Here is a 26,334-nt window from a genome sequence, read left to right as displayed (position 1 = left end):
ATGAGCAGGAATTAGCTAGATGGGAAGGGTGAGAAGAACATTCTAGGTAGGGAAACAAGATGTGCAGAGTCCCAGAAGAACATGGAGGGTAGGGAAGGTAACACCATTCACAGCATTTTAACAGATGAAGTGGGGAGAATTTAAAAGTGGAAAGAGAGAAACTGAGATTGGGGGAGAAAAGGTAGAGTCTGTGAAATGCTTTGCAAAACCCATTACAAGTCTGTATTTGATACCATTTGAACCTCTCCTGACACTCTCCCCAGGTTGTTAGGCAGACTTCTTCTCTCCTGTGTTCCTAACTCCTCATCTGGCATGGCTCTTCTCACATTTATTACCCTAGCCTCGGGTACTGCCAGATGCACGCTGTCCAGCCCTCCTGAATGTGCTCCCTGGGGGTGGAGACTGATCTCTTTTCTGTAGCACACTACTGGTAATACTCTAGTTCAGACAAGATGCTCGCAAAATCCTTATTAAATGAATAAATGTATAAGATAACAATGTGAACGGGGAGGAAGGATAGATACAAGTTTTTATAAATGGCAGTAAAGTTAAATAATAGTCTGTTATATCATAAGGAAATGTAGGTATGAGATGACAGGTGTCCAAATGAATGGTGCACGACTGAGGATGAGGCACAGGCAGGAGTGCGACGATGGCCAGAAACCTCTTCGTGATCAAGAGGAAAATTGCATGAGGCCTAAAGGATGGATAGGATTTGGGGAGGCAGAGTCGAGTGGAACGTATTGCAGCTAAGAGCAGTGAACTGGTAAGAACAAGGCCAGAGAGCACATGTAGTGGGGATGGGGGAGAGGGCTTACTTAGGAGAAGAGGAAGATCAATGGGAAAATGTTGGTGGAATTATCCTTAGAAGGTCTACCACTTCATTAAAGAAAACAGGATTGAGGACTGCTTTGTCGTTATTTTCAAAGTAATAGGATCTTTTCAGTAAGTCCTGTCACCACAATTTTGTAGGGGTTCAAGAAGCGGTAAGACTCAGGGAATGAATGGTGAAATAAAATATTCTGTAGTTTTATCCAATTTCTATTCTCTACAAGTCATCTTTATGGAACTCCACATAAACAGTCCTAGGGGAAGGCAACATTTACAACACAATGCTCTTTAAAATGTGGGGGCCCCTAGGTGGCTCAGTTGGTTAAACATCTGACTCTTGATTTCGGCTCAGGTCATGATCTTACGGTTCATGAGACTGAGCCCTGCGTCAGGCTCTGCACTGACAGCGTGGAGCCTGCTTGGGATCCTCTCTCTCTCCACATCTCTCTCTGCCCCTCCCCCGCTTATGCATTTGCTCTCTTTCCCTCTCTCCAAATAAACATTTTAAAAAATGTTTAAAAAGTAAAATGTGGATCTGTCAAGTACTATGAACCTCTGAACCTACTTCAAAGGGCTGCGTTAGGGTGCTTCTTACCACACTTTAGTGAGAGGCAGCAAACCAGATTAATGCCAAGATGCTGTCCCTGTAGCTCTTGCAAAAAGAACAGCATCCAAACAAACCAACCCTGATACAGATAATTTTGTTTTTTGGTTTCATCAAGACACTGAATCAAGAAAACGGCACCCTCCTAGCTCACTTAGGAGAATTATGTCATTCCAACATTCTAGGTTCAAGTCTGGGTCAGAAAGATGACTGTAGACAACTGCCAGTGAGGCTTCTCTCAGATGTGAGCAGCTTTCAGTCACACCATTACCAACATTTTCCATCTAAGAAGAAAAAATCTAGAAAAGCAGTAAAATGGCTCGTGTGTTCTGAAGTTCTTTTTATAAAAGAGCTGAAAGCATGCAAGAACCACAGAATAGATTTCTTGGCTCACTGTGGGGCCTTTGAACCCAAATGATGAAAACCCCAATTTTGAAAGAGTTTCCTAAAATGAAATCAAACAATTTGTCCTTGTGAGTTGGGAAAGCAAAGAAGAAAGGTAGGAATGATTAATATATTCTTAACTTTATATACATCATCCATCTTAGACATGTTAATCGTCCAAGTAAAAGGATGAATAAAACTTCTCTTTGATATACTGTCAAAGTTACCAAGGACAGTAGTGCAATTGTGTATATTCTGCATGGTATACACACCAGAGAGGTGCATGTCAAGGATTCTACATTTAGAAACATTAAATTGACGAATTTTCCTATTCTGTCTACCCACGGATTAACTTAATCCTATGACTACCAACATACCCTTTTAGAGGGTGATGAAAAAAAATCTAAGAATTCTTATAAATAAAAAAAAAAAGTGCTGGCTGACATTAGAGGAAATGAAAAGAGGCACTGTACCTTTTCAGTAATGATGCGGTTGACGCACTGCTTTCCAGTCAGTGGCAATGTACATTTCTCCATGATTTTATGTGTATTTCCCTGTTTTAAAAAGAAGGAATATCAAAAGAGTAGTTAGGGACCAATTCTTACTTAGAAGTGGAATAATGATAGGACACACAGGAACTATCAGAGAAAGCATCTCCTAAGTACAGGCTGTTTCAAAATCTTTGCACAGTCACGCTTTTGCTTTCTTTCTGGGGATAGCTTCTGTTCCTAACATAATTTAGGGAGAATACCAAATGGATAGCAAAAGCCAGAAATGATTTAGTTGGGAAACACCTTGTCATAAATTTAAACTCTCAAGTCTCAGTCCTTATATATAACGTAAGAGAAATTTTACTTCTAGTATCCTGCTTCCTTTTCCTTTTCAGGGAATAGTCTCCTCGACAAACACGAACTATTATTCACCGAGGATAAGAAGCATGTACGAGATGCGAATGTGTAATACCCTTCTTAAAATTAATTTTGTTAGAAAAGTAAAACATACATGAAAACACCAATGCCTAGCCTCCTTTACTTACTTTTGGACCTGCTCTCAACAGGAATCAATTTTTTTTCTAGCATTTTCTTTTGTATCTACACATTTTCCTATTACCTCTTCTTTTTTACAAACTGGGTTCTTGATTAATTGATTTTAGACACTATGTACTAACTTCTTATTGTGGTACATGAAGACTTAACTCTCTTATAAAACCCTGTCCTCCACTGTCATCTGCACTTCTTCATTAGAGCTAGGCTGCAAACTGTAGTTAACTCAATGGTTAGAATTTACACCATTCTGCCTCAATGACCATGTAAAACTGTTCATCGCTGAGCCAGGCAGTATAGTATACCATGGTTTTATTTACTTTCTCATACCGCTGTTTGCTGTTCCTGGAGTTTGTCTGAGCCTCAGTTTGCTCGTAAGTAAAATGTATGAGCTGTCCTAAATCTGTATTTTTTCTTTTAACTACTGTACCCTTTCTTCAAACATAAAATAAAAAGGGAGTAAGAATAGAAAGCGGAGTATTTATACAAAGAAAACAAAACCACGAATTCAGAGGGATGTATGAACCCCTATGTTTACTGTAGCCTTATTTACAAGATATGGAAGCAACCTAAATGTTCATCAATAGATGAATGGATAAGGAAGATGTGGGCGCGCACACACACACACACACACACACACACACACACAGGAATATTATGCAGCCATAAAAATAATGAGATCATCCCATTTGAGACAACACAGATGGACCTAGAGAGTATTATGCTAAGTGAAATAAGTCAGACTGAGAAAGACAAACAGCATATTTTACTCATTTTACTCATAAGTGGAATACAAAAAACAAACAAACCTGAATAAACAAACAGAAAACAGAACGAGACCTATAAATACAGAGAAAACTGATGATTGCCAGAGGGGAGGGGGTGGTGTGCTGGGCAAGGCTGGTGAAACAGAGACAGAGATAGATGCTTCCAGTTATGGAATGAGTAAGTCGTGGGAATAAGAGACACAGCACAAGGAATATCGTCAATGATATTGTAACAGTGATGTATTGGGTCAGATAGCAGCTACCCCTCTGGGGATAACAGCATCATGTACAAATCTGCTGAATCGCTATGCTAAACACCTAAAACTAATATAACACTGTGTGTCAACTATACTCAAAAAAAGAATGGAAAGCAGGTTTTCACCCATTATACCCCTTCCTCCAGCCTACATCCCAATGTAGACATGGCCTCTGGGCACCTGTACGGAAACACAATTGAAACATTAGCTCTGATGATCTGATTATAATTATCATTAAGCTCCTTTCTAAGTATCAAGCAACAGGAGCCTAATTTAGTATTTCCCTTGAGGATGAAAGCTACTTCATCATATTCTAGATCTTCTACTAAAAAATGGAAAAATGCTTCTATTGATTCTTTTTGGGGCCTAAAGCCACCATACATGGTGGCTCAGTTGGTTAAGCATCCAACTCTTGATTTCAGCTTGGGTTGTGATCTCACAGTCATGACATGGAGCCCTGCTTAAGATTCTCTCTCTCTCTCTGCCCTTCTCCCCGGCTCATGCTCTTACCAAAAATAAACGAATAAATCAATAAATAAATCAATAAAAATAATAATAAATTAAAACACCACACATGATGTCATAATCATCTTTAGTCATCTTACTGTTTTACCGCTAAAATAAGCACCTGCTATCTGGCTTATATCTCTCTCAAATTTCTGTCAGATCTACTGTACAGTCATAGGCAAGGAATTTCAGATAACTAGGTTTAATTAAAAAGATTTTGTTCCTCGCAATAAACTTTCAACTCTCCAATGCACCAGTAATTAAAAGGCTTTAGTGTACTTCACCCAGTGCATGGCACAAAAAGTATTATTTTTTGAATAAATGAATGGGAGGAAAATGAAAGGTCTACTGGAAATTCCAGATGGATTTCAAAAAAAGACAAACCCTACTATTTTAATTTAATCATAATGAGTGCCAAATACATATAAAATGGATACACATTACGCCTTTAATAACAAGTTATATGCTTCTGGATCTTACTGTATAAGAAAATTTATAATTGTAGAAATAAAACCTCATTTTCACTTCATTTTTAATGCTTTACTTTCCTTCCCAGTTTCAAAGGAAGTTTGCACGTGTCACAGAAGCTTAATTAAGGAGCTGAAATTAATGATGAATATTCAAGCTTGTACAGTTGTCAGGTCTCCTTACATTGAATATAACTCAAATAAGGCATGTCACAGTGAATTCCAGGCCTGCCTGGGTACAAAGGGAGCAATCTGTGGGCCTCTGAAGAACATTTTTTGCAGGGAGCTCTTACTTTGTTCTCATTATTTGAGCAAGATCCACATTTGGTGTGAGCAAAACTACTTGGATTTTAATGAACAACGAACTCCATTTTAGGAGGAATCAGGAATTTCAACTGACAGGACTAACAGAGACCTTTCATGGACTATCTGCCATATAAACAGGATAGTGTATGGTTAAGAGTGTGGGCTGGAGCCAAAGGGCCTGAGGGTAAAGTCTGGCTCTGCTCCTCCCGGGCTCTGCAAAGTTCCTGGGCCTGGGCTGCCCCAGCAGCCCTCCCCCCATGGGGCTTCCGCAATGGTTCAATGAGATCCAAGTGTCCAGCATTTTGCAAGCGCTCAATAAATGTTAGCTACCATTGTTTACACAAAACCTATTTGACAATTCCACAGTCTACCAGGGAATTCTTTAGCTCTTATGTTCCTATAAGAAGTTAGACATGTGATTATGCAGAAAATGGCCTAAACCCAATTGCTGAGACCCACAAAACTAATGAAACCACAAGACGTTTTTGGGGACACACCATACGGCTGGCCTAGGAAACTGGCACCGGGTGTATTCTTGCAGTGAGAACAATGTAGCTAGATGACTCCATTCACATTTAGCTCTAGCACATAACACAGATAAAGGAAAAAGAGAAAATGAGAGGCAAGAGATTAAAGAATGTCACAATTTCAGTATTCAACAATAGGTTAGCTATGAAGCCAACATATAACTAACTCCCACTTCAGGGCTCTATTCTAACCGTGCCCGGCTGAGCCTTCCAATGTGGCATGGCGGCTGCATAGATTAACGATTCACAAAGGAGGAACAATTGCTGAGTTTTCAGCATTTAAAATTAAATCCTAAAAAAGAGAGGCAGTGTAGTGTGTGTGGCAGCAAAGAACACTGTACGAAGAGTCTAAAGAGCCATTTTTTTCATCTTATTATCTGCCATTTAATGGTCATTTGATGCCTTCAATTCTTTGCGCTGTAGTTTTCTGTATGGTTGCCTTGTCTTCCTCACCTGGTCACCGTAGGAATCACACAAAATGTTCTGAAAGTGTCATAAACTAGGAGAGGTAGAATCTACACACAAATATTTAGGGTCTGTGAGGTCTGCTTCATCCTTACCATTCTGCTTCTTTCTTTCTCCCCAAGAAGAAATGCCAGAAAAGGCAGAGGAACAGATACCAAGTACAGCATTAAAAACGCTTTGACTAGTCCCGAGGGCTCCTGATTTCACTCGGTCCTTATTTGTGAACTTCATCAAAACCTTGATGAATCGCTAAATCTCTTCCTCTACCTGCCTCTCCACTTTTTCTCTTCTCCCCACCCCCCCCCGCCTTGATCACTTACAGGCCTCATGGCAACACCGAGGAATTTACCTTTTTCTTTTGAAATGACTTAGGGCCATAGTACTTTGTATTACTTGCTTCGTGGTGATCTCTCTTTAATTCTTTTGATATTTGTGTAAAATCCTGGACCTAAATTCTTCAGTAACGAGTCTGGTTAAGTGATAATAAATCCCCCTGGTTATCACTACAGTAAGCTTCATGTTATCACAATAAACTTAATCCCAAATAACAAGCTCTCTGTTTCACAACATGATGATTTTTGCATTTGATGTCAGCATTTATTCACCTGAGGCAACAGAGCGTGCATGTAATTAGATTTTGCTTTACATAAAACGCTATTGCTCATCTTTTCTGTTAAGTGCTTATTTTAAATGTGGCTGCAACATATTTCTTCTTTTAGGAAACTTTTTTGGGGAAAGCCCTAATGACCAAGTACAAGAGAAAGCAAATTCTAGAAGTTGGTTGTTCCTTAAAGGACCAAGTCTTTAAGCCTTCATTCACGCTACCCAAAATACACACCACCACACAAGCACCACATTCAAATGGCAACACTCTCCCTGTTCTTCAGGACTTGCTGTCTGAATATTATAATTCTAACTGAAGGAACTCCGACAGAGCTAGAGCTGTAAAATACCATGTGACTGAGTATCTAAGGACCACTACAGGCTGCTTTCTAGTCCCAAGATATGTACTTACACATTCCCAACATCGGTGAGCTCACTAGGAGAAGCACAGCGAGCAGAAGTATGTGAAGGGACTTACAAGACTTTGGGGAGATAAATAAAGGCAGGATCAAAGGGAGAAGCAAGACATCTCAAGACTGCAGAATGAAACACACACATTTATAAGTCAGGAGAGAAGCAGAGTGAATTATGCCTGCTCCCTCTTAAAGCTTCAGGGCTTCCAGTAACTTGCTGAAAAGATGGGCTACGTAGGCTGAACTTTGTAAGAGAATATTCAGTACTTTGGAAGCACAATGAAACCTGACAGATCTCTCTTTGGGCTTTTGCCAAAACATCATAAAAGCCTGAATGTCACTGCCACTTGCCTTTTCTTCTTCCCACTGGTCTCAATTCTTAAACCAGGTGAAAAAGCTTCTATACACACACACACACACACACACACACACACACACACACTCCACACACACCACAAATACAAACTATTCAGGAATGCTGTATCACAAAACACATGACTGTCCAATCACCATTATGACTGGTGAGGTATACAGAAAAGAAAAATGGGACTGGCTAATGAAAGACAATCGAGGTATGAAGGGTAAAAGGACAAGATGATATTACTCACACTGAATTCATAATCATGGGATATTTTGGCCTCTACACAGCACCTATTTGCTAGGGATTCCAACAATCCTTAAAGGACTCGAACAGAAAGACTCAGCTAGCTCTGAGAACAGTTGCTATTACAAATGGTTTTTCTATGTGGATGTAATAACTGTTTGTGGCTACAGGCACATTCTCAAGGGGAAGACTAACCAAATGAGATGATACATATAGCAAGGCATTTTTTCTGAAAACAGCCTTCGGGGCTTTGAGATCTTAGAATACAAGGCCATTTTTCTGAAATATAATATAAAAATCTTTATCATAGCCTTTTATTTTCTCTACAAAGACTGCATCCTATGATCTCCAGCCTAAGGATGGCATAGCCCAGGTATGAACAGGAATGATTTTCTCTTTCCATTCATGAATTGTTGTGGTACCTCAGAAAGCTTCTCTGTGAGTCAGTTTTCCTTTGAAGAGCCACGGACAAAGTCTCAGAATTTAAAGTTATTAGCTTAATTAAATTCTTTTTTTTTTTTTTTTTTTAATTTTTTTTTTCAACGTTTATTTATTTTTGGGACAGAGAGAGACAGAGCATGAACGGGGGAGGGGCAGAGAGAGAGGGAGACACAGAATCGGAAACAGGCTCCAGGCTCTGAGCCATCAGCCCAGAGCCCGACGCGGGGCTGGAACTCACGGACCGCGAGATCGTGACCTGGCTGAAGTCGGACACTTAACCGACTGCGCCACCCAGGCGCCCCTAGCTTAACTAAATTCTATAAGACATTTTAAAGAGCTTTAGTTGGACTGTGTTCTGCTTTTTTCCTCCCATTATAACATTTTTTTTGGCAGGCATTTCTATCATTAATGAAGAAATAAAAAGGCAAAACCATGTAAGCATTTCTATATTTTTAAGGTAAATTTTTTTTCTAAACAGATCCTAGCCACAAAATAGTCTCATTAGCAAGTTATAAAATATTGACAAGCTTTTATAAATGAAAAAATATTACACCAGCTGAAACTGTGTTAATTATAAATTATCCCAACAAAGAAATACTTTATTTACCTTGGGATACTTTTCAATGCTGTTGAAAAGTATTCTAAGAATGTTTCCCAGGGAAGAATTTTTTGTTTAAAAAAATCTTTCACATTTGTTGGCTTTTGGTAACACATTGGGTATAAAAGAAATAGGACTAAGAAATCTCATTTACTTTTTATAATTCCTCCCCACAAAAAATAAAGACAATGTAAAACTACATTCAAGATTTCTATATGATACCTTTGCTATCAGATATAGATTAGACGTTATCGAAAGATATTCACAAAGATTTATTCCCAATGTCATAACAAGGACGATTCCCTTTTTCCCTTCAGAATCCAGACCTCCTACTGTCGTAAAAATAAAATCTAAACCTCTTTTAGAAATAGAGCTTTCGTTTATGTTCTCTAAAATAGGTACCCAAGCTTTGCTTGTTTCCAATAAATGACAACTATGACCAAATTTCCCTGCTTTTGTGCTTTGAAAGTTTTACCCTTAGGAAATATATCCAGTACACAATATTGAGAACAAAGTACTTTCTTTTATGTTGTTAGTGGTGATGGTACCTGCCAGACAAAAAAGGTTATTAAAAAAAAAAAACCCAAAAAAACAAAAACGGAGGCCCAAAGGCAGGATACATGGGTTCTTGGCTTGCTTTTGCTCCAAATTTTCAACTTGACTTTTATCAGAATATTTAACCTCTAGGAAATTGTTTGTTTTTCTTTGCAAGGGAAACAATGAGACCTACCTCACAAGAGTATCATAATGATAAAATGTGGAGGCAGTAATCTTGCAACTGCTTTGAAAAACTTAAAGGTGCTCTACATGTTCAAAGTATTATTATTTGAAGAATTAATAAATTCAACAAGTATTTACTGAGTCCTAATGGGCATCAGACATGATTCTCTTCACCTGTTATAACTGATGGAATCCCTGCCCTCATGGAACTTACATTCCAGTGAAAAGGGGGATGAAGGTCAGGAGAGGGGGGACTTCTGTTTTATAGAACAGTCAGGGAAATGCTTCTGTGATATTGAGCAGAGACGTGCGTGAACTGAGGGAGCAAGCCATGCAGGTATCAGTGGAAGAGCATTTCAGGCATAAAGAATAACACGTATTTTGCTTTGACTCACCAAAGCAGGGAGAGCCTCAGGGAAAATTGAAAAAGGGAGAGTGATCCTTGTGCAACCTGAAGCTTTCAGAAAAGGGCTGGTTTTAAATCCTGGTGCAGAGATGGCTCTGGTGAGGATGCGGTGCGGTGTGGTGTGATGAACACATGAACTGAGCGAGACTCCGAACTCTATCATACACCTGGACAAGTTTCTTAACCTGCCCACATCCCAGTGAATACTGAAAAGGGTCCCTGAGAAGCTAGCGACATGAAGTATGTACAATGCCAAGCACAGGGCCTGGTAGCTAATAAGGACTCATACTGCTACTACTTTCCTTCATTTTCTTGCCATTCTTAGAGGGCAGAAGAAGGCCACGTCAAGAGATGAAGAGAAGCCTAAGAACAAAGGTAGTCAGACACCAAGAAAACTTTGCCTAGAAAGAAGAAAACAGGAAAAATATCTGCTTCTATAAAAAGCTTTAGTTAGGGATTTCTAATGAAAAGTTTAAAGGATAATTTCTTTTCCTCTTTCAGAAATTTTGGCTGAGACAAAAGACTTTGGAAAAACAAAAAGAGAGAGAAAAAGAGTTTGTTAAATACAGCCTAACACTTTGAAAACAAATGCATGAAAAAAATCTAAAATGAGTCGGACTTCAGCATCTGTGCACCAACATTAAAGTAATAACAAAAGGGAAGTCAGAAATGTCTATTTATCCAAATAGACATTATGTTCCAGAAAAGACGTGGATTTGATTTGCATGCTTGGCATCCTTTTGCCTCTGAAACAAACTATTTTGGATGCTTTCACAAGGCATCTCTCAGAAGTCACCTGTGTGGGTTTCATTTCTATTGTTCCGTATTTATGCTCTACTGCCTAGTTTCCACTGTTTACAAACCAATTTAGGATATTTTCATATTTATTACACTTTTCACAACAGAACAATTTCATGGCACACATCACTCTGTAACAGAACTCCCTCATGGGAAGCAAGCTCCGTGCTCTCCCAAGATGCTGATGCTGCATCTCTAAATTAAAACAGGGCAGATGAACTACCACTTCCATTCAAATTAACAGGTCTCAAGGTGAGAACAGGTAGATTTTGTTTTAAAGCTAAGAATCAGGGGCACCTGGGTGGCTCCGTCAGTTAAACATCTGACTCTTGATTTCAGCTCAGGTCATGATCTCATGGTTCGTGAGTTCAAGTCCTGCGCTGGGCTCCATGCAAACAGTGCAGACCACTTGGGATTCTCTCTCTCCCTCTATCTCTTCTGCCCCTCTCCTGCTCACTCACATGCTCTCCCTCTCTCTCAAGGTAAATAAATAAACATTGAAAAAAAAAGCCTAAGAATTATTAAAAAAAAAAAAAAAAAAAGGAGAATGAACAAAGGGCATAGATAATGAAGGGAGTACCACCCAGGATCAATTTTGCAAATCATCAGAAACCCACGGACTCAGCTTAGGAAAGCAATTAAGCTCAGTTAGTTTAAAGACACTGAGCTGGGAACAAGGAACAAAGTTGTACTGATTGCTCTATAGTTAGAACACTAGGCTTTGGAATCATAGATACCCAGTTCTAATCTCGGTGCCACTAGTTTAGTGACCTCAGGCAAGTTACTTAACCTCTCTGAAGCTGTTTTTGAAACCATAAGAAAATACCTGGATCAAGTTCATAAGCTTATACATGCAAATACACAGAGAGGGCTTAATATACTGTCGGAACACAGGAAGCTCGAAAAATGGTAGTTATCATTATTGTAGGATGATGATATATCATCATCATCACCACGACCACCACCACCAAATGTAAGCTCCACGAGGTCAATGATCTTTGAGTAGTTTTGGTCATTGCCAAATTATAGAAGTATCTAACATTATAATCAGCACTCAGCAAATATTCAATATCAAAATATTCAAATATCAAAATAAAGGTATCATACTTTACAGAATAAGGATACTCTTTATCACCAAGTTCACCACTTTCTAACCCTTCCCAAAATGGCATCTCACAGCTTTGGTAAGAGACCACACCATGCATTTGAAAATAACTGTTGTTAAAAGACCACATTCTATTGTATTTTTCATTTTGCAAGCACAGAGCAACCACTATAATCATCTTTAAACCTAAATCAAAACATCTGCCCTGACATATTTTCACTGAGTTTGAAGACTTTCTGGCTTTAACTTTTATTGTGTAAGCAAAGTAAATAAAGATCCCCCCCCCCGTTTGTTTCACTCGAAGTTAAAGAACTGTCTAGCTGAATGACAGTAAGTAACTACTTTTATTTGCAGCCTTTCTCTCTAAAATATAAATGCTATCAATTTGAATGATCCTGAGAAAACAATAAAAAAACATGATTGCATGACCTGGAGTATGTACAGGATCTTGGCATACTGTGAATTTCCAAAAGCAGCACACATTACCTTTGCAGAATGCTCCATGGTGACCACCACTTTGGTCTTAGCACTGGACACGAGATCCATAGCCCCTCCCATTCCTTTCACCATCTTCCCCTACAAAACAGAAGTGGGAAATAAGATGTAATTCTCTTTCAATCCTTTAGTATGTGGCAGAAAAAAATTAACTGGTAAGAATAAGTCACTGGAATAAATGAGCGAGAAAACCTCACTGATCTTTACTGCTTAGTACTAGAAGCTTTACAATATTAATATTCTGTTACTGTATTATTCTGTGATTGAGAGATAACTTCAGGACAAATATTATGATGTCAGTTTTATTACATTGTGGCTAACATTATTTTGTTGATGATATATTAGCAATAAGACAATCAGTGGATGAGAAAAATATTAAGAATCTTTTCAGAATTCTGGCACTTTATTATGATTATAGTAATAGGAGACTGAAATCCACATACCCCTGACATCCACTTTCTTTTTTTTTTTTTTTTAATTTTTTTTTTTTAACGTTTATTTATTTTTGAGACAGAGAGAGACAGAGCATGAACGGGGGAGGGGCAGAGAGAGGGAGACACAAAATCTGAAACAGGCTCCAGGCTCTGAGCTGTCAGCACAGAGCCCGACGCGGGGCTCGAACTCACGGATCGCGAGATCATGACCTGAGCCGAAGTCGGCCGCTTAACCGACTGAGCCACCCAGGCGCCCCTCCACTTTCTTTTTAAACACAAAATCGGCACCACTGAATCTTCAATTACAAACACTTTCTAAAGCACTCTCTTGGATTTCCTGCAGATTAAAATGCCATTACGTAGTAGGTTAAGACACTCATGGTGTTTCCCTGGTAATGATTAATATGAAAAGGTGGGTCTGTCTTTCTAAACTTGGCATTTATCTCACTCTTAGAAAAATAAGCCAAACAAAACAAAAAATATATTGCTGTCAAGCAAAAACAAAACAGAAGCAGAGTTCAGGGCCTCTCTCTGTTCCCATTCTATTTTTGTTCACCTGTCCATCTCCTCATTCATTAAACATTTACCAGCCACCTTCTGCACGCCGTACACTCTGAATATTTCCCACTGTCTGTTCTGTCTCCTGGTTACAGAGTTTGGGAAAAAGCAGGTGTTTCCAGAGATGATGAAATAAATTCTTCCTCAAGTACATGGAAGAGAAATGTCATCTAACATCAAAACCTCCTTAAAATTTTATTTTTAATCCGAGTACTCTTGCTGATTTGACGGTAAACTCTTAGCTCCTTCCCCAAAATTTCATAGCTACAAGGAGATTAGGCAATGTACTCATACCTGGCTTTAAAACATAGAGGGCTCAAATCCTCTGATATCAAGAGCATTTTAGAGGTCAGTGCAACACTGCACGAACATGAATTCGATGTGCATTATGTAAAGGAAAGGATCAAATGGTCAGGATGTCTTCGTGATTTGGAGCCTGCCACTAAATGAGATGGGTAGCAGCTGGCAATGGCTGGAGGGTGGCAGCGGGGAGCGGAGATGGAGAGCAGGAAAGACGCAGAAGGTACAAAGTCAGTCCGTCTTCAGACATGTAAGTTTGAAGTGAAACAATATCTACGTGGAAATGTGTAATATTATACTTCAATGAGCCATGCCATCATCCTTAGTTAGCTGCAGTTTTAATAAATTAGGTATATTATTTTCATAATACTTCTGTAGAGAACACCAATACCTTACGGGATGAAATATGAATAACATTTCTGTAGAGAAATATATTTTCTCTACTATTATGGGATGAAGTATGAGTAATTTGGAGACAGAAGCAATGAATGTCTATCATTAACTCCAACACTAAGGATGCTTGAGATTTTTAGAGCATCAAAAGACACTAAAGCAAGTCCATTACAAAATGCATTAATCTGTTGTGATAAGAACATCCAGCAAGTCTCAGCTTCCAGATAGTGTCCTTAGGAAGACTGTAAGGGTATAAGTGTTAGTAGAATGAAGAAGGCAAAGAAAACCAGAAACCAAGCTAGCATGTTAAAAACTTCTTGAATTAAAAAAAAAAAAAAAAAAAAAGAATCCTTGAACTAGAATATACCAGAGGCAAAATTTTCTCACCTGTGGCACAATGATTATAGGTAAAAGCTTATGCCAGTCTGTTACAAAAAGCTTGTCCAATTCAGGTGAATCTGATTTAGACATTTTTAATCACTGTCAATTATTTAAGAAATATTTATAGAGCACCTACTGAGTACAAAACACTGTGCTGGCAGGGATATGAAGAGCTATAGAACATGGTAGAAGAACCGTCTCTTTGTCTTAAAAAGAACATTTCTTGGGATCTCATCAATATAAAAAGCTTCTGCTGTCCAACTTCGGGTCAGGTCATGATCTCACGGTTTGTGAGTTCGAGCCCTGCATCAGGCTCTGTGCTGACAGCTCAGAGCCTGGAGCCTGCTTTGGATTCTGTGTCTCCCTCTCTCTCTGCCCCTCCCCCGCTCACGCTCTGTCTCTCAAAAATAAATAAATGTTAAAAAAAATTAAAAAAAAAAAGATAAAAAACTTCTGCCCAGTAAAGGAAACAATCAGCAAAACTAAAAAGCCACCAACAGAATGGGAGAAGATATTTGCAAATGACATCAGATAAAGGGTTAGTATCCAAAATCTATAAAGAACTTATCAAATAATCCAGTGAAGAAATGGGCAAAAGACATGAATACATGCTTCTCCAAAGAAGACATCCAGATGGCGAACAGACACATGAAAAAATGCTCAACATCATTCACCATCAGGAAATACAAAGCAAAACCACAATGAGATACCACCTCACACCTGTCAGAATGGCTAAAATTAACAATTCAGGCAACAACAACAGATGTTGGTGAGGATGTAGAGAAAGAGGATCTCTTCTGCATTGCTCATGGGAATGCAAACTGCTGCAGCCACTCTGGAAAACAGTATGGAGCTTCCTCAAAAAGTTAAAAATAGAACTACCCTATGACCCAGCAATTGCACTACTAGGTATTTATTCAAGGGATACAGGTGTGCTGTTTTGAAGGGACACATGCACCCTAATGTTTACAGCAGTGCTATCGACAATAGCCAAAGTATGGAAAGGGCCCAAATGTCCATCAACAGATGAATGGATAAAGAAGACATGGCGTATGTATGTGTGTGTGTACACACACACACACACACACACACACACACACACACACACACACACACAATGGAGTATTACTCGGCAATCAAAAAGAATGAAATCTTGCCATTTGCAACAACGAGGATGGAACTAGAGGGTATTTATGCTAAGCGAAATTAGTCAGAGAAAGACAAATATCATATGACTTCACTCATGTGTGGAATTTAAGATACAAACAGATGAACATAAGAGAAGGGAAGCAAAAATAATATAAAAACAAGGAGGAGGACAAAACATAAGAGACTCTTAAATATAGACAACAAACTGAGGGTTAATGGAGGGGTTGTGGGTGACGGAATGGGCTAAATGGGTAAGGAGAATTAAGGAGGGCACTTGTTGGGGGGCACCGCCTGGGTGGCTCAGTCGGTTGAGCGTCTGACTTCAGCTCAGGTCATGATCTCGCGGTTTGTGAGTTCAAGCCCCGCATGAGGCTCTGTGCTGACAGCTCAGAGCCTGGAGCCTGCTTCAGATTCTGTGTCTCCTCCTTTCTCAGCCCCTCCCATGCTCATGCTCTATCTCTCTCTGTGTCTCTCAATAATAAATAAACGTTAAGAAAAAAAAATTTTTTTTTTTTTAAAAAGGAGGGCACTTGTTGGGATGAGCACTGGGTGTTATACATAGGGGATGAATCACTGGAATCTACTCCTGAAATTGTTACTGTACTATATGGTAACTAACTTGGATGTAAATTTAAAAAAATTAATAAATGGGTGTGGGTGAAGGGGGAACAGAAGGAAGGTGGTCAAAAGGGCAAACTTCCAATTATAAGATAAATAAGTACTAGAGATGTAAGGCACACATGATGACTATAACTAATACTGCTGTATGATATATAGGAAAGTTGTTAAGAGTGTAAATCCTGAGTGTTCTTATCACAACGTTTTTTTTTTCCTTTTCTCCTTTCTTTATTGTGTCTATAAATGATGGATGTTAGTCTGAAAGTACTGTGGTACTCATTTCACAATATATGTACATCAAATCATTGTGCTATATGCCTTATACAGTGATGTATGTCAACTATTTCTCAATAAAACTGGAAAAAAAGAAACTTAAAAAAGAAACAGTCTTGTGGACTCAATGTAAAGGAGTAGCCTTTATCACTCAATGAGATTCTGATGTTTTATCTTCAAACCAGCACATGCTACAAATTTCAAAGCACTATTTTGATACTGAAATATCTGTTTCCAAGAGTGAAGAATACACCAGATTCGGCGCAGAATACCTAAGATCTATTCTATTAACCCACTGTACAACATTGGCAAATTCTCTCGAATTGTCTCTGAATCCATTATCTATAAACCAAGACTAAGAATATCCATCCACCCAATCATAAAGCTGTTATGAGGAGTGCATGAGATAATGCATGGAAAATTATGGAGTAAATAAAATTTACAAATTCATTGACTTATCTCGTCATCTAGTCTATTCGGTTTACTGAGTGTCTAGTATGAGCCTGGCACTGTTCTGGGTACCGGAGTTAGAGATTATCATAACAGGCCTTTTTCCTCATAAATTTCATCATCTGAGGGAGGAAGAGCATTGGGAGTGATTATGGGGACTTGGACCAAACTTCCTTCCTCTACAAGAAGCAGTACCACGGTTCCCTCATCCCCAAGAGCCTAGTGCTAATCTCTTCCCTGCATCCTTGCTATCTAGTATATAATTGTATCAGTGAATTTCAACCTTTTTTTCATTATAGGTGCTTGGGTAGTGAGGAGCGAATGGGTTAAACTAACATGGGCATGTTCAGGTCCTAGCAGAGCACTCGAGGATGCAAGTGCTAACTGTGCCTGGCTGGGGAAGCAGAGGCGGGAAGAGGCAGGCAGCTCAGGGGGATTTCACAGAAGAGATGTTTCACAACAGCAGTCTTACCACATGGCAAAAGAACAGCAGCGTCGCCTAATAGAAAGCATTTCTAGCAAGTTAACAGGTAAACCTTCAAATATTTGGCTTTCCTATTTTTTAAAGTAAGTTCATTGTATTGGAAAAAGAAAATAACATATTTCCTTCCATTTCAACTCCCAGATGATTTCTGAGACAGAGTCAATTACTAAATGAAAACAATTCGTTCTATCTATACCGGCAGAAAGAAACAGGGTTATATGAGACATGCTCTCCAATGCAAGTGGGAAATTCATCACTGTCCTTCAACCCACCTTAGCAGCCACTCTTTTGGGACTCAGTTACTTGCGTTTCCTGGTTCTGTACTGCAGGGAGGGGTGGCCATGTGCCTGAGCTCTAGACAGTGGAAGGAGGGAGACGATATCTGTGGTTTCCAGCCTCTGGCCCGTAAACACTTCTCACATGAAATCCCTCATGCCCTTTTGCCTTCTGGAATCTGGACACTGGCATCCAAGGCGACCTTGGAAGATGCTAAGCTTCCTTCAGGGTCCTTCAATGACTGCGTGCAGCAGAGCCCACTTACCCAGAAACACGCTGCACCGTTCAATATAAGTGAAAAATAAATGCAAAGGGTGCTAAGCCACTGAATTTGGGAGCCCTATTTGTTACAGCAGCTCGTGTGACTAATATAATGATGTGGTGACCAAATGAATTCTATAGAGGGGATAGAACTGAGTGTAGAATTAGAACTGTTTCACAGCATGGAGGTTCCTCAAAAAATTAAAAATAGAACTACCCTATGACCCAGAAATAGCACTACTGGGAATTTATCTGAAAGATATAGGAGTGCTGATGAATAGGGGTACATGTACCCCCAATGTTTATAGCAGGGCTCTCAACAATAGCCAAATCATGGAAAGAGCCTAAATGTCCATCAACTGATGAATGGATAAAGATGTGGTTTATACCACAATGAGATACCACCTTATACCTCTCAGAATGGCTAACATTACCAACTTAGGCAATAACAGATGTTGGTGAGGATGTGGAGAAAGTGGATCTCTTTTGCACTGCTAGTGGGAATGCAAGCTGGTGCAGCCACTCTGGAAAACAGTATGGAGGTTCCTCAAAAAGTTAAAAATAGAACTACCCTATGACCCAGTAATTGCACTACTAGGTATTTATGCAAGGGTACGCTGTTTCGAAGGGGCACATGCACCCCAATGTTTATTAGCAGCACTATCAACAATAGCCAAAGTATGGAAAGAGCCCAAATGTCCATCGATGGATGAATGGATAAAGAAGATGTGATATATATACATACATATAGGTATGTATGTATATATATGTACACACACACACACACACACACACACACACACAATGGAGTATTACTTGGCAATCAAAAAGAATGAAATCTTGCCATTTGCAACTATGTGGATGGAACTAGAGGGTATTATGCTAAGCGAAATTAGTCAGAGAAAGACAAGTATCATATGACTTCACTCATATGAGGACTTAAAGATACAGAACAGATGAACATAAGGGAAGGGAAGCAAAAATAATATAAAAACCAAGAGGGGGACAAAAAATAAGAGGCTCTTAAATATGGAGAACATACAAGAAGGTTACTGGAGGGGTTGTGGGAGGAGGGATGGGCTAAATGGGTAAGGGGTACTAAGGAATCTACTCCTGAAATTATTGTTGCACTATATGGTAACTAATTTGGATGTAAATTTAAAAAATTAAAAAAAAAATTTTTTTTAAAGAATAAAAAAAAAGATGTGGTTTATATATACAATGGAATACTACTTGGCAATGAGAAAGAATGAAATCCTGCCATTTGCAACAACATGGATGGAACTGGAGGGTATTATGCTAAGTGAAATAAGTCAGTCAAAGAAAAGACAGATACCATGTTTTTACTCATATGTGCAACTTGAGAAACTTAACAGAAGGCCATGGGGAAGGGAAGGGGGAAAAAATAGTTTCAAACAGAGAGGGAGGCAAACCATAAGAGACTCTTAAATACAGAGATCAGACTGAGAGTTGATGGGGGCAGAGGAAAGGAGGAAAGGGGCGATGGGAATTGAGGAGGGCACTTGTTGGGATGAGCACTGGGTGTTGTATGTAAGCGATGAATCATGGGAATCTACCTCCAAAACCAAGAGCACACTGTATACACTATATGTTAGCCAACTTGACTAATATAATTTAATAAATTATATTTTTTTAAAAAAGAGCTAACTGATTCAGCTACACAACAGAGGAGGGAGCAGGCCTTTGAGGGGGACGTTTTACCACTGCTCCTTGAAGGAGGGGACTAGGCAAGATACTGAAATTTACTTCTGTATCCAAATGTCCAACACAAGCTTGCCATTTTACAGAGATGAGATACAGACCTCACTGCCATCTCTAGCTCCCTCCCCCAAATCCAACATCCTATTCGACATACAAAACAAGAAGCTGCTAAGCAATGAAGTTATGAAGCTAAAAATGTACCTTTAAATAAATCACAAGAGGGAAAGTGATTCTCCGAGAAAAACAGGCCTATGCTGAAGAAGAGACTCTGGGCATGATTGAAGCACGGGGCCAGGGTGACACAAAGTACGGCTTTCTTAAAAATCTCATCAGCAAACATACATTTCTTGAATGGTGCAACTGTAGTTCTGAAATGTATTCTGGCTATCATAATGGAGAGATGATTGCTGGATACTCATTTCATGGCCGACTCATCTTTGTGCAGTTGAAGACTGGCTCCGGTATCAAGTATGCGAAGAACACAGCAGTATGATGACTTAGAAATGCTGCATGCTATATTATGACACACTTACAGAACTTTTCTGAAAAGACACTAGCTCAAGTATTATCCTCAATTCATGAATATTTGCTCAAAATCTATTATAAACTGGGTACCAAAATAGGAATTAAGAATAGAAGAAGAATGAATATGGTTATCTACCTTTTTTCTAGAAAATAGATTTAAACTGAAAGCAATATTTTAAATATATTTTACTTACTTTAATCCTATTCCCTAACATGAGAATTTGAAAGAAAGTAAAAGAAATGTTAATAATATAACATTAAAAAATAAACCTCAATGCAACAAAGTACAAATATTAAATTGCACTCCCAAAAATACAGTAATTCAAGTTCTACATGTGACATTTGGGGATGTTTTAAGGTTTTTACAAAAAGGTAAAATGAATACAGTGAACAGTTGTGTGAAATGCTGTTTAAAACACAATATAAAACATACTGAAAATGATTCTTGCCACCTTTACCATTAGCATGTGTGTGTGTGTGTGTGTGTGTGTGTGTGTGTGTGTGTATACACATATATACGTAGTAATGGCTGATTTGCAGATTTGTTGCCTATATTCTGTTCTTAAGTGAGAAACAAATGTACAATATACAGAAACAATTTTTAAAACCTTTTAAATTAATGCTATGTGCCTCACTGGAAAATGTTAATTGACTGGAAGAAAAGGGAAAGATAACTGTAGAGTGATTTATTAATAAAACTAGGGCTTGCTGCTCAATATTAAACACCAGAACATTAAGTACGCACCTCAATCCAAATGTAAGCCTCTTTATTTCTGTCTCACTTCCCCATTATTAAAAAAAAATGTTCTAAGAAAGAAAAGGACCTCTAAAAATGCTCCTTGCTAAAGAGTATAGTAGTGAGGGAAAATAAATATAATATCAGTATTTGTTTAAACATAAAGGAGAGGTTATAACTCGGTTTTAGAGAAAATAAAAGATACATAATTTGTCTTAGTTTTGCCTACTTATAACAAAGTTACAGTAGTAATATTTCTCTTTTCTGTACTATACTTTGTATTCAAAACCAAGAAAAATGTGATTTTCCTTTCAAGGATTAATTGTATTTCCCAGGACGGGTGGAATGATCATGTAAACCAGCTAATATGGAGCTAGAAATATAATTACAGTCTCTATTGCCAGGTAAAGTAACAAAATTGCTCCTAACAAATATCAGTTATCAATCATTGTATGGGCTAAAAAGAAGAGCATGTCAAAAAGCAGCACTTGGACAAACTCAAAACTTCATTTTAGTAAGCTCTCTTATTCCTGTTCTCTCGGGGACTTTGTTTCATCAACTACCCCCTTGCTCTGATTTTTCCATCCCCAGCCCTTCTCTAGCTCCTCTCTGTTGATACCTCAATGCACTAAAATCTGGTTTCTGCCTTGACGATGCCTTTGAAATGAGAATTACTCAATCAGGTCTCTAACATTTAACCATCTGATGCCTTGTGGGTTTACTTTACTATATTCCTGGACCTGTCGACTACATTTTACACTATTTTTCACCAACTTCTTGAAATGCTCTACTCATGGGTTTCCATGATACAATATTTCCCTGGTCCTCCTACTTCAGGGTTTGTCAAGCTCCTTTTTAGCATCCTTTTTCCCATCCCAGCTTGGTGTGTTGGCCAACTTAAAAGCTCTGTCCTTGGCCTACTGCACTTGTCATTTTCTCTGAGAGTGACTTCATCTGCTCTTATGATATAAACTGCCCCAATTTCTGATGACTCCTAAAGCATTTTCAGCTCAAATCCTTCCTCTGAGTCTCAGACTTCAATATCCAAAAGTTTCCCAGTCATCATGTGGCACAATCTGTCAGCTGATCCCCCAAATAATTTCCTCTTGTTCCTGGGCTCAGTTAGGCTACTTTTTCCAGCCTTCCTTGAGGTTAGGGTTGGTCATGTGAATAGGTTCTGGCCAACAGAAAGTGGGTGAAAGTGACAAATAATAATTCCAGAGTCGGACTATAAATGCTTGTAAGAATTTGGGTGCCTGGGTGGCTCAGCTGGTTAAGTGTTTGACTCTGGCTCAGTCATGATCTCACTGGGCTCTAGGCTGTAAGCACACAACACTCTTCAGATCCTTTCTCTCTCTTTCTCTTTCTCTCTCTCAAAATTTCCAAGAACTATGGTCCATGTTCTTCCCCTTTCTGCAAACTATCTGTTGAAAATAGTAGAGCCACAGATGGAAGGAATGTCAGTCCCCAAATTACTGCATAGAAGAGCTTCTTGCCAATCAGAGATACTAATCTTGATTCTGTGTTAGTAAGAAACAAAAACTTCTTTATGTTAATTATTACATACCTCAGCTCAGTATGGTCCATGTTAAATTAAGTATTTTTATCAAAGCAAATCTTATTTACCTACTAAGCCCTGATCTCAGTTACTGGCCAACCATCCACATCAAGGTCCAACCAGAAACTTCCTTATCTCCTGCCTGTCCTTCGTTATCTATGTGCAATCAGCCATTCAATTACAAAGAACTCCAATTTTTCCAGTATTTCTTGAACTTGAACTTTTCTCACCCAAGATTCTTGTGATTTCTCCCCGAGTATTGCAATAACATCTCTACAGCCAGCCTATGTCCAGCCTTATCCCTCCCAAACCTTTCCAACCCACATGAAAATAATCTCTCTCAAATGAACGTTTTATGTTACTCCTCTGCTAAAACCTTTCACTAGTTCCCCAGTGTGCCAGGATGGAGTCCAAGCACTTCAGTTGGGATACAAGGCCTGTGACAACCTGGCCTCAACCCTCACTCATTTCCTCACACTCTAGTATCCTGTTTCTGTGCCAGGAATAGTGAGTTGCTTGTGCACAGCACATGGCTTCATGCTATGCCATAAGGTCCCACCCTCCTTCTATAAAGTGTACACCAGCTTACTCTTTGTGTGTCAAATCACGACTACTTCTTCGAGGAAGTATCCACATGCCTCTACCCTAGCCCACCAACTAGGTGTGATCAGGGACCTCTCCTGGGTGCTCTCACAGCATCCTTTCTTATCCCTATTGTAGAATCTGCCAAGTGATCTGCATTAAGATCAGGGTTGGTGTTCCACTGGCAGGTAGTAGCCGGGCCATACAGGTAGTTATAACTTAAATTCTTCCCTATGAGAGGCATGCTATCCCCTTTCTGAGCAAGCTCTCCCCAACTCCACCACCATCTAGCAACTGAAAATACAACAGCGGGCCTCCAAGACCCTATCTGGCTATGACTACCTGCTGTTCTGATTGAGCACATCTATGCAGATTAATCAGTGCCTATAACACTAAAGAAATCAATTAAACTCAAATAGAAAAAGTGAGTTCTGTTTCTAGCTATTAACTACTCTGAATTTCCCATTTTGTAAAAATATAAATACCACTCAGTAGGGTCTCCATAGTTCACTTATGAAACCTTATCACTCCAAGTGAAGAAATAAATCGCAAGCATATAAAATTGATTGCAAGTCGTTAACTCCACCCCTATATAGGAGATTAGTAAGCATTTATTAGGTGAATAGTTAGATTCTATTAGAATAGTTAGATTCTATTCACTATTAGGTGAATAGTTAGATTCCTATTTTCTTTTCCTAAGTTATAAGAAATGTGTGACTAGGTTTCTTCTGATTATAAATGAGGCACTTTGGATAGGTTAACTTCTTTGTACAAGATCAGATAGACTAACAGTCCATTCTATTTTTTGGATTAATAAAATGGATTGGAGAAAAACTGTGTTATTCTTAGCTCTGCTTTGAAGCTATAATTTCAGTTTTCACAGAGTCAATTGATAATTCTACAGAGATGAAAACATCAAACAACCTGGTTAAGTGAGTTCACCTTGTTTTATCAGGCCTCCTACAGAAGACATCGATGGAAAGAACTTGAGCAAGTGCTCTAGGATACATATAAGGGAATTTGCTTTTACTTAACGTGATAAAGGATTATTACATATAAATAAGTTATTTAATTGAATTTATTAAATACAACTAAGTACTGGAGCTTCTTGTCTTGTACATTATCCAGAAACAGAATAAGTGCAATATTTAAAATCCAAGGATAAATTATTTTCTGCATTAACAATTCTTCCTTCCCTTGGGTCACTGACAGAATGGTTTTAGAATCACATGAAATTGCCACATGTGACCCTGTGTCACCTACAAACACAGGAATTTCATATGGTTGGTTCAAACTAATGTTATAATGATGGGAAAACAGATTTCATTTACTATCAAACAGAATTTATTTCAAAGGCTTATATTATTTTTAGGAGATCTCTAGACAATCACAACAAATATGTCTGCTAAAATACAAATTAAAAGGTAACCATCATTTTTATTTACCTTCAAGGGATGAAGTATGTCAATTCCTTCATAACTCATTCACATGGACTACAAAACTATTACTATTTCTTTGGGAAATAGAAAATGGGTATTCTCAGAAATTTGATTTTCTGATTCTTGAAACGGGACGTGGGTTAGTTGGGATGAAGGGGAAGGTGTGCGAACAAGAACCGTGGGGTGAAGCATGCTTGCTCGATCACCTCCTCCCACCATCTGCAAGCTGTAAGGCATAGAGTTACAGAGTTATTGTAATTACACTGCCATCTCTCACAGCTGGATGGAACTCCCAGAGAGACATATAGTGACTGAAGGAACATTATTAAGGAATATATCAAAATAATTACCGTGGTTTTAATCCACAGTAGCAAAGATAAAAAAAAATTATGTAAAAGAACATTTAAAAGTAAAAAACAAAACAAAAAACCACTTAAGAGCACTTGTGAAAGAGTATGCTATGTATATTAAATGTGGATGCCCTATTAAGCAAGCATTAGAGGGTTAGATGGAAGAACATAAGACCATTTTGACTCTATTAATAAGTACTCTGTTTATCCCCAAGATGTCCTCCACATTCAGCTGATGACCCAGTTCAATGACTGCCACATACCTCCTGGGAGCTAACAGCTATGAACATTCATAGCGAACTGATAACCCTTTGGTCATTAGTGAAGAGTCTTTTAAGTTTTTTCCTCCTGGGCAAGACCTGATCTGTAACATGGGGACCAGATGCCTCTGACATGTGAAGGAAAGACTCACCTCTGGTTTTCTCAGAAAGCATACTCCACCTCAGGACTAAGGTAACCATGGGCAACATCATTCCACAGAGATTTCAATCCTAGAACCAGTATGAGGTCTGACCCGGAGAGGGAGAAGCACAGCATCTTTGTGAGAATGACCCCCCTCTAGGGATAGAGAAAGCTAAGGAGCCATGTCCCTGTGTGGCTGGGTGGGGAGAGTGGTCCTAATATCTTAGGCATCAGAAATCAAAAGCACAATTTTTCCTTTGAGGACCCTAGATCTGAAAGTACATAAAAGGTGAATTGGCTCCCCCTTGAACTGGGGAGAATCAGGTGGAAACAAAACACTTTTTCAAACTCTAAAATAGGTCAAGAGAGCTACTTCAAGGAATTTGCCCAAAGTTAGTATTCTTGAAAGATCTACAAAAGGTGATATTACAGGAGCATTAATTTCTACCTTCTATCTTTTCAAGCCAACTATGCCAGAGCCAGCTCTTAGATGACTAAAAAAAGAGAGAGAGAAAGAGGGATGACAGATGAAAAATAATGCTGAGAATAAAAATGAAAAGTGAGGGGCGCCTGGGTGGCTCAGTCAGTTAAGCATCTGACATGGGCCCAGATCATGATCTCACGGTTTGTGAGTTTGAGCCCTGCATCAGGTTCTCTGCTGACAGCTCAGAGCCTGGAGATTCCCTTGGATTCTGTGTCTCCCTCTTTCTCTGCCCCTCTCCTGCTCCTGCTCTGTCTCTCAGTCTCTCAAAAATAAATATATGTTAAAAAAAAATTTTTTTTAATGAAAAGTGAAGTGTTTTAAAGACAAGTAACAAAAAAAACTTTTTGGGGAAGATAGTGGTAATGTAGAAATCAAAATACTGAGAATCAAATAAAAAATAAAAAACTATTCTTTTGAAGTACAATACAGAGAAAGAGCAGAAGAGGTAGAAATAGAAACAAATAAACTGTAACTCATTTCTTGATATGCCAGTGTTTTAACTCCCTAAACTGCATAAGTTGATGTTGCGGTAACTACTTGTCCATAAGACTAGAGGTGATATTACATACATGACAAAACAGTATTAAAAACCAACGTGTGAGTAAGAAAACTTGATTA

The 26,334-nt window shown here is 38.7% G+C and overlaps 1 protein-coding gene across 1 annotated transcript in view; it reads right to left on the bottom strand.

Moving 5' to 3' along the window:
• The window catches only part of OXCT1 (3-oxoacid CoA-transferase 1), a 137,494-nt gene that overhangs the window by 13,090 nt on the left and 98,070 nt on the right, over positions 1-26,334 (bottom strand). Inside the window, exons 14-15 of the mRNA XM_045439252.1 lie at positions 12,333-12,422; positions 2,293-2,373 (exon numbers count right to left, since the gene is read on the bottom strand). Coding sequence (XP_045295208.1) covers positions 2,293-2,373; positions 12,333-12,422 — 171 coding nt within the window. The remainder of the gene's footprint in view (positions 1-2,292; positions 2,374-12,332; positions 12,423-26,334) is intronic.

The sequence above is a fragment of the Leopardus geoffroyi genome, chromosome A1, assembly GCF_018350155.1.
Source record: "Leopardus geoffroyi isolate Oge1 chromosome A1, O.geoffroyi_Oge1_pat1.0, whole genome shotgun sequence".
Classification (NCBI taxonomy): domain Eukaryota; kingdom Metazoa; phylum Chordata; class Mammalia; order Carnivora; family Felidae; genus Leopardus; species Leopardus geoffroyi.
The sequence above is the reverse complement of the archived record's forward strand: the minus strand, read 5'-3'. Positions and strand labels throughout refer to the sequence as shown.